The sequence below is a fragment of the Lactuca sativa genome, chromosome 9 (assembly GCF_002870075.4).
Source record: "Lactuca sativa cultivar Salinas chromosome 9, Lsat_Salinas_v11, whole genome shotgun sequence".
NCBI lineage: Eukaryota > Viridiplantae > Streptophyta > Magnoliopsida > Asterales > Asteraceae > Lactuca > Lactuca sativa.
In genome coordinates, this window is record NC_056631.2 from 6,975,673 (window position 1) to 6,985,408 (window position 9,736).

Sequence of the window (9,736 nt, forward strand, 5' to 3'; positions counted from 1 at the left end):
TTTTCTGATATAAAAATGATATACGCCAGTTTATAAACTCTTTAAAACTTTTGTTGTGAGCTCTTTAATGCATGCATTGATTGAAGAGAAGCCTGTCCATTTGAAAGTATTTAATGATACCTTTTGCACCCATTAAATATATTAAATGGCACATTTACCCTTTTTTGGACTGATTACCTTTTGACCTTTCCTTTTGAAGATTAGGTTAGTCAACCAACCCATGGGTCCTCACTCAGTCCTCACATCTCGTATTATCAAGTTTTTCTTTATTTTATGGACAAAATATTATTTTGTATCAAAATAACAGCAATAACCCATACACTCTTGAGAAGACAACAAACTAGTCGAGTCATACAAAATCATAATTATGTTCACATGACCAATATCTCAACGATTTTCCAGTGAAAAAAATATACCGATGAACACATGACTAACATGTGTAGCTATAGCCCATTTCAATAAATGAAACATGTAAAAACTTGAGTAACTAGAAAATATCTTTAGAAATTGTGTTCAATAAAACAAAATAACCCCAAATATAAACACAAACTTGATTAGTTACATATTTCGAGCCATACGAGATTTGAGCTCAAATAACTTGATCGCAGCGCTAAAAGACAAACATGTTGCAACTATGTAAGTAAAAAAAAATGGAATATTCTTAATTTGAATTTATTTTGTTTTTCTGTTTGAATAAAAAATATACAGATTTATTTTTATACATTTGTAGAGAACTTTCACATTGATCACGTCCAGCAAACAAACTAAGCAGAGAAAGTTGAGTTGATGGAGTGAAGGAAATCAAAGTCGTTCCCCTATGACCCAAATCCCAATACCAGACCCACAATTAAAAAAAAACATAAAATTTGTCATTTATTCACAAATATACATGAGAAGTTGAGAACTGAGAAAGATATAGAGCGAGAGATCACCCCACCCTAACCCTGCCATCAAAGAATTCGGATGCATCTTGCAACTAATGTATCAACCTGTTGTTCCATTTGACATAAAAAAAAAAGGTCAACTTATTTAGTCAAAAGTCAAACATACTAAACATTTCCGGTTTCAAAAATCAATAATAAAAAAGCGGCAAAATAGACAGAGCAGGTAACGAGTCGATACTTTTTTGTTCGTTTGTTTTGAATTTTATGAATAACTAATGTGATTACAAAAACTAAATGATGACAATAATAACTTGATTTTTTTATAAATAAAGTGATTAGAGAGGTAGCAACTATTTGAATACACGTCCATTTTTGGCAATTGGACGAAATTGCCACCTCTAATCGACTATAAGAAGAAATGATATGTGGCAAAATGGGTGGGCAGGTAAATTTTCACAATTTTTTGTTTTTATTTTTGAACTTTACCCATGGAGCATTCGAGTAAAATATAAAACCCCAATTGGCCCGGAAAGTAATAGATATGAATGGAAAAGTCAAAATGTGTAGTTAGTTAGTTACCTTCTTCAGAAAGGTCAAACATGCCACCAAGAAGTTCATCCTCCTCCCCTTCATTCTCTGAGGTGACCCTCCCGTCGCCATCAGTTTGACCATAACCGATTATGGGTGCGGTTAGCTTACTGCAACCACCCGGTTCAACCACCTTACAGTAACCCTCCTGAAAATCTACCGCTTCTTTCTGAACCGGAGACACACTAGCTACTTCCTTGATATCAAAATGGTTGGATGTTAAGAATGGTCGATTGCCATTGTTCACTGGATCAAGATCAAGCAAATTCTCAATCCTTCGGGATGATCCTGAAAAAAACAAAAATAAAAAGTTCCAAAATATTACATTAGATTGGTTGATTTAGATTATATTTTATGTTGATACAGGTACAAGTTCTTCTATACCTCCATCCGAGCTTTCAGTAGAGCTAACCGATGCTGGCTTTGAAAGACAGATGACAGATTCATCACTGGCCTTCTCTCTATCTTCACCAGATTCCAAAGACGGATTTTTTTGGGCAGAATAGACTCTGTGGAACAAATCAATACAGTTTTAAGAAATTTATTTGACTATTATTAATCCAATATCTAAAACCCTCGTGTGTCCAGCCAAATAAATAAAATCAATCATCACCTGTCATCCCAGCCTGCTTTGATGGTATTGAAATGCTCCAAAACTGGTAACAAATCCTTTCTTCTTATGTCAACTTCATAACACGGAATGTTCTCAATCTGAGCCTCTCCACCTCCAAATCCCTCCACATTCACACATCTCATCGCATAAAAATGCACCTGGACAAAAAACACAACAAATCAGTCGTAAATAGAGCAGCATCAAACTAAAAGTATGCTAAGATTAGATATTTAGATGTAGCAATTTCAACCCATGTATAGGTAAATGGGTCGACTTGGGTTATATTCTACCACTAATGGGTCACAATTAAAAAAAAAAAAAAAAAAGTCACTAGAAAGAAAAAGGGTCAAAATTTGCCACATGCATTTAAAAAAGGGAAATGTCACGAAATCCCTTATTCTTTGCTCCTTTTCCCGGAAAATCCATTATCGAAAATTAAATTCCATGAAAGCTATTCCAGATTTTATATAATGACTTTTCCGGAAGGTTAACAAATCTCAAATGAATTTCATGGATAACTTTATGGAAAATTAACAGGTCTTTGATGGGTTTTATAGAAAGTCACCCTTAGGTGGTTTTTATTGAAGATTTTATGGAAAGCCAACAAATCTAAGATGACTTTCATGGAACTTTTAGAGGGTAAGAGAATTCTAAGATGACTTTTATGAAAAGTTATGGAAATCTAAATTCTCAAATGGCTTTCAAGGAAAACGACTTTTCCAGAACGAGGAACAAAATATAGATTAATTACTTTTATAATAAATGTTATTTTTAAAAAACAAACAAACAAACTAACTAACTAACTAACATTTTGACCTGTTTTTCAGACAAGGCCTATTTTTTTTTATTTTTTATTTACAATTTAAACCAAAAGTTTACAGGTTTCCATCCGGTAAAAAAGGTCTTTTCCAAAAAAGTGATCAAATTGTTGTGTCGCTTATGCAAACAAGATTTTATGCTTATTTGCATAACAAACATAATATTTTGGCCACTTCTTCAGAAAGACCTAATTTTTTTTAACCAGTTAAAAAGTCAAAAAATAAAAGGTTAGGTCAGACTTTTGGTTTCAATTGTAAAAAAAAATAACTTTAGGTCTTATCTGGAAAAAGGGTCACCATGTCAGGTTTTCCTTAGAAATAAATAACCCTATGATAAAGATAGTTCTTGTAATAACATTTATCATTTCAATTATCTATAAAACTAAATACATGGACAAAAAGCATTTGCTGGCTGACCCAACCCGTTTTAGCTCAAACTAAAAGTTTACCCATTTTGGCTTGAACCTGCTTTCACATGTTACCCGACCCACCCATTTTTCCACATGTACTAAGAGTTTAAGATGTATACCTTGGTATTTTGCCATACTGGTAATCTCCCAGAGTTTATTTGGACCTCCGCATTTGACAGAAACCAATGTGCCCTATCATTTCGCTTCACTGCATCACTTTTGACCAGATTTTGACCACCCATGCTGACATTACCTCTGGAGTTGTAAAATGACGTCTTAGAGCCTTGGCCAGTAACCGAAATGCATTCCTCCCTTTCTGGAGAATCCAACCTCCTACAAACTTGCCACCATTGACGAGATTCAAATATCACTCCTGACTCCTCATCTTGGCCCAGTTGATACTGAGTTCTTGAACCAACATCAATCTGGGTCCCCATTGATGGCAGAAGTTCATATTGAATTGCATATCCAGATGGAGTATAAATCAACAGAGATTCCAAGGAATTACTGTTTTTTGAAACATCATGATTACGGTAAGCCATAGAATTGTGGAAAACAGAAGCAACAGCACCAGAGGGCATTTGCGTCTTTCCGACCACAGAAGAAGCAGCATTGGTGACGGAATTGAGAAATCCAGAACTATTACTCTTGATCCTACCAACTACGGAAAGGGTAAGAGGAGCTGGAGGTGGTAAAGGTTGCTCATCTATGACGACGAATGACGGGGTTGACCACCATGGAAGAGATCGAACGGGATTGACTGATCGACTCTGGAATCCATGATTCCGATAGCTAGTGTCACCACCAAAGGGTGATAGAGCAAAAACATGACATGTACCCTTGGATGAAACAATAGAAATCCACTGACAGTAGCGACTAAAGCTTATGTCTTGGATAACCTGTCAAACAAATAAAATGAAGCATCAAGTCAGCAAATGAGTGCCACCAAGGGCATGTCTTATACTAAAAAATTATAGAGGTGGCAAAACGGGTTTTCTTAAATTAATGTGAGGTTGGGTTGACCAGTAAATGTTTTTTGTCCAATTTTATAAATATTGTTAGACATGATTACAAAAGCTAAATTATTATAACAAAAACTTAAGGGGCATTTGGTTTGCAGAATGTTTTTGGATAGAATGAATTCTATCAAAGGAATTGAAATATGAAGGAATTGTAATCTGTTATGTATTTGGTTGGCGGGAAATGGAATGGAATTCAATAGCAAGAACTGAATAAATTTTAAATTCGCTAATAATTAATTTTTTACTTTTTTTTTATTTCAATACAAATAATGAGGGTATTTGGTCTATTAATAGAAAAGAGAGAATTGAATTGAATTCTGTCAAATGTGGAATTTGACAGAATTAAATTCCATCCAGTTGACAACCAAACACACCATAGAATGGAATCTCAAATTCCAATTCCATCAATTCCACCAGAACCCACAAACCAAATACGCCCCGAATTGAAAAAAGAGATTGATGAGGTTGTATGCTTGTGGTCGCACTTCGGGTCGCACTTCGGGTGACCCCATTCCCTTTTCATTTTACCCATTTATAGGTAAATGAGTCGAAATTGCCACCTCTACATAAAGAAATAGAAAAAGAATTGTGTACTAACAGCTGATGTTATGCCACGATGCAGTTTGTAAAGAAGCACATGAGAGGAACTCCAGTCATGGGTTTGATTGCTAGAACCACCTCGAGTACAAGGCATGATTCGGAAGATATTTACATTATTGCCATGTATTGAGGCTGTAACTAGAAGGGTTCCACTTGGATCAAAGCATAATGCAGACAGTGGACTGGAATGAGCTCTAAACTGTGATATAACAGCTTCTGAAATAACATCCTTCACGATGACCTGCAGAAAATATATAATTAGTGAATCTCTCATCCACAAGGGAAAGATCAATTAAATCCTTGCTAAAAAAAGCCAGTAGAACTGACCATTCCCGCATTATCTACTTCTGAAGAAGCATTCATGACTTTCCAGCCTGGATTTGATGTCATAGGAGAACCAGGACGATCTTGGAGCATCTCTGGATAGTATTTAGAGAAGGTTTTATAGCCTTTGTCACCGAGGGTGATAATTCCAGCAGCCAATTGTTTGCTTGATTCCATTGCATAACGAGCCACCAATGAACCATTGCTTGGTGAGGTGGATGGGCTAATACCAGGAGTAAGGTTCTTCGGGCTTAAGTGACCTGTGTTTGATACAAGCAGTTTGTTTGAAGCATAAGCTAACCACCGTGGACCCACAGCCAATGGACCATACCCAATGTTAACCCCAACTCCAACCATTCCTTGTCCTCCAAATTGAGGAACTGGATAGGTTGGAACAGTGAACTTATTCTCAAGTGTGACTGCATCTATACAGTGTATCTCTTTTTCAAGACCCACAGCTACTATCAGAGGACTACATCTGACCATAAAAACAGTTGACCTGAACCTGAGAACCTTCACGTAACAGTTGGACTGAAGGGAATAAAACCGCACTGCAGTAGAACCCACAGAGGTTCCTGACTGATGATGAGACACAACTGAACCATCCCTGCCAGGTGGACTCAAATAGCTTCGGTTTTGACCCATGGAGGGTGTGGGCCTGGTGGCTTCATCACCTGCAACCACTATTAGCAACGGATGTAATGGTAGGAACTTCTCATTGCCATCAGGGTTTGCAGGAATATGCAGCAACTGTAGGAAAGTGACAGGGCCATCACGCTTTGAAACAAGCTCAGTAAAATCAGATGCATCCTCCACATCAATCACTTGAAAACCAGTCTGATAACCAAGCAATAGAACATGTCTGAAGGAAGTGGAGCCAACTTCTAATCTGTCGAAGCCAGCCCATGTTACCTGGTTACCATCAAAAAAAATTTAAGATAGGGGTTCTTGAAGAATGTGGCAGTAGAAATATTTGAGAATAAAAAGGAGAACCAAAAATAATCAGCAGACAGGTAATTAACATATGATAATACCACCCATGATCAATAACTCCATTTATCTTTGTATCATGCATTTATGAATTCTTATACCTACAAACATATATTATCCAAATTCCAAGACATACTAGATCATTTATGGTGCCTTATTATGCACCAACACATGACATGAATTATAAGTTTTCATATCTGCTCATGACTGCAGAGAGTTGTAATTAACAAACATAATGATAATCATTTAATCTGATCCAGTATACTTACTTCAATAATACAAGTGTACAACCAAAAAGGAATCATATATCAACAATCACGATGTACAAGTCCATTTATCTTCGCATCATGCATTCATGGAATTATGTACTTATAAAAGTTGAAGACATAGTAGCACAATCCATTGTCCTATTAAGCACAAATAACGTCATATGAACTTTTTTAAGTTCTCAAATCAGCCGATGAATCATAATTACACAATATTGTAATAAACAAACATGACAATTGCTAAGAGCTATTTCGCTGGATCTTATCCAGCATACTTACTTTAGTCATACAACCAAAGATACTCAGCAGATACTTAGCGGACATAGAAGGAATCAAGGAATTTTTTCATATTGTCATACATCAGCTCCCATGGTGCATATTTCTATTTAGCTTTGCATCTTACATTCATGGATTAATATTACTTATAAACAAATATTGTCCAGACTCCAATAGCCTTCCACCCCTATTATGCTTGAACAACATCACATGGACTTGTAAATTAACAAATTAGCTCATGATTGCACAGATTTGTAATTAACAAACACGCCGATGCTAAGAGGTATTCCAGTTGATATCATCCAGCGTGATTATTCTAATCGTACAGCCAAAAATACTCAACAGACAATTAATTAACATATATAGTAAAAAGTATATAACGTCGATCAGAAAAACAAACACCTGATCTCTCTGATCGTCTCCGGAAGCTGCAATCGAAGCCGCGACGGAAGCACCGGCGGAACGAACGACGGTGCTAGCATTAGTAGACACAGTCTTAATACAAGAAGATATAATCTTCAAAGAATTAGGCAACAATCCGGTATTCTTTCCTTTGCCTTTCTTCATCCCTCACCTGAACCTCTCCCAACCACCACCGACTCAGCAGTGAAAAAAATTCCGTCACCGTCCTCCACCGCCACCACCGCCGTAGCTGACGCCTCTAGCCTATCAACTATGATCATCCGAGAGCGTAATCGAATTGATTTTTGTGTCGTGGAAGTAATCGCAAGTGTGTTCTTGGTTTAGGTTTGACTTGAAGATTTGATTGAAGATTTCCCAAAATTTTGTGTTCCTCAAAAGCCTCCTGTTGTTGAGTTGATTTCTCCCAAGGTCAGATTACTTCCATTTTAAATAGGTGAACGAGTGAATCTACCCACAAATATTATTTGCTCGTAAAAAAATACACAAAAGATTACGACATTTAAAATTCTCTAAAAAAAGCTATAAGTTTTAACATTTGGGGTGTTTGAAATTGTTTATTTATATTTTTTTCAATAAAAATATTTATTAGCTTGTTGGATGTTAAAATGGAGTTTTGAAAAGATATTTGGTTTAATTTGTTCGGTAGCAAAACGTTAAAAGTTGATATACTGGTATTTGACAAATGATGTTTATATGTGTAATTAGGAGATGATTTATCAAAAACTCTTTAAATAAATCAATAAGTAAAGAATCATGGGTGTTTGGTGAAAATATGAGTTTTGTAAATCATATCATTTTACATGAACCTTTTAAATTTCATCTAAATCCAAAACTAAAAATTATTGTGTGAAAATTTGTAATGATGTCATTAAGTTTTCATTCTTGCTAAACTAAATTGATCGTCATCATAACTTGTTAGTTTTATTAACACGTGACATATGAATATTAAATGATACATTTTAATTATATTGTATATTCATAAGTAAATATTACATGGTATATTTTGTTTATATTTTATACTCATATGTAAATATTATGTTTATATTGTATATTGTATATTATATATGATATATTTTACTTTATATAGTATATTAACTTGTAAATATATTCACATGTGATGATTACATTGTATATCCTCCTTATTTTGTACATTCACATATGAATATAGATTTTATATATTATATGGTATATTTATGTGTGAATAATGCATGGTACATTCATATGTAGGTGTAATTTTTATAAGTTTTTCACATGTAAATAACATATAACCAAACATCTTAGTTTTGTACCCTCGATAAACATATATTGAATCATGTGTAATGGTATATTCGCATGTGAATATCACATGATATATTCATATGCAGTAATTATATTGTATATTCACATATTAGTATTACTTGGTGTATTTATATGTGATAATTATATCTTATATTTATATGTGAATATTACATGATATATTCATATTTGCATGCTACATGATATAATCATATATGAATATTACATCATATGGTAAATTTACATGTGAATAATATATGACATATTTAGTTTATGCATTTCATCAAACAGTTGGAATGCACACAAGTTAACTTATATATTTATGATAAAAACATTCACAAATAGACTATTTAAACTCCACATATCAATAGATCAACATATAATTCCATGAAAAGCGTATCAATATAATTTTTAGACAAAACCTCATAAACGGTCCCACATGGTTTTTCGAATTCTGGGATATAGTCCCTAAGTTTAAAAAAACTCATAGATGGCTCTTGTGGTTTCAAAACTTTTAACAAGTAGTCTCTGTGGTTTCAAAACTTTTAACAAACAGTCTCTCACCCAAAAAGACTTATTTACCCTTTTTAATTTATTTTATGTTTTTTAATTAAAACCATTTAGAAAAGAAATAATTAACCTGGACCCACATCTATCTCTTTCACACACATACACTCTTTCTCTTTCTCTCTCTCTCTCTCTCTCCCTCAAAACATACTCTATAAAGACACATACTACCCACAAATGTTATCTTCTTTCCTCCACCACCTCTTCTAACCACTTGTCGTTTTCAACTCTTCTATTTGTGAACCATACAAGGAGTCCAAACGTCACCCAAACAATGAAGGAGGTTTGAAAAGATATAAACCTCTCCATCATCAACCACCTTGCCGATGACACCAAAGGTTACTGTCGCTACCACTGAGGTGTATGATGCGTGTAACACTTGAAATGGGTATGGTTCCTTTTAGCCCTTGTAATTAAGATTATTGCATTTCGGCCCAAGTGGTTAGTAAGTGGGGTGTACCATAGTGTACGCTTAGCGTACTAGCTAAGAAGCTAGTACGTGGGGCGTACCATAGGGTACGCTTAGCATACTATTTGAGAAGCTAGTACGTGGGGCGTACCATAGGGTACGCTTATCATACTATTTGAGAAGCTAGTACGTGGGGCGTACCATATGTGTACGCTTAGCGTACTAATGGGAAGGTTCATCACGGGTTCGAGCCCCGTACGTTAGGCGTACG

General features: G+C 35.0%; 1 protein-coding gene across 1 annotated transcript; it reads right to left on the reverse strand.

Annotated features, from left to right (window-relative positions):
• Window positions 1–637: 637 nt before the first annotated feature.
• On the reverse strand, window positions 638–7,624 carry LOC111886430 (autophagy-related protein 18g). Its single transcript, XM_023882677.3, has 8 exons — window positions 7,194–7,624; window positions 5,263–6,171; window positions 4,934–5,176; window positions 3,433–4,212; window positions 2,086–2,243; window positions 1,857–1,981; window positions 1,464–1,760; window positions 638–989 (listed from the first exon to the last, which is right to left on the reverse strand). Exons 1-8 carry the CDS (start codon window positions 7,356–7,358, stop codon window positions 985–987), a joined length of 2,682 nt encoding a protein of 893 aa, XP_023738445.1. The 5' UTR covers window positions 7,359–7,624; the 3' UTR covers window positions 638–984.
• Between the last annotated feature and the right edge of the window lie 2,112 nt (window positions 7,625–9,736).

What these genes read in the sequence shown, in the direction of transcription:
- LOC111886430 (XM_023882677.3), bottom strand. Translation starts at nt 7,358, where the DNA reads ATGAAGAAAGGCAAAGGAAAGAATACCGGATTGTTGCCTAATTCTTTG. An exon ending in AAGTAGATAATGCGGGAATG is followed by an intron (nt 5,177 to 5,262) that starts GTCAGTTCTACT and finishes TATTTTCTGCAG; the next exon opens with GTCATCGTGAAGGATGTTAT. An exon ending in TACTGAAAGCTCGGATGGAG is followed by an intron (nt 1,761 to 1,856) that starts GTATAGAAGAAC and finishes TGTTTTTTTCAG; the next exon opens with GATCATCCCGAAGGATTGAG.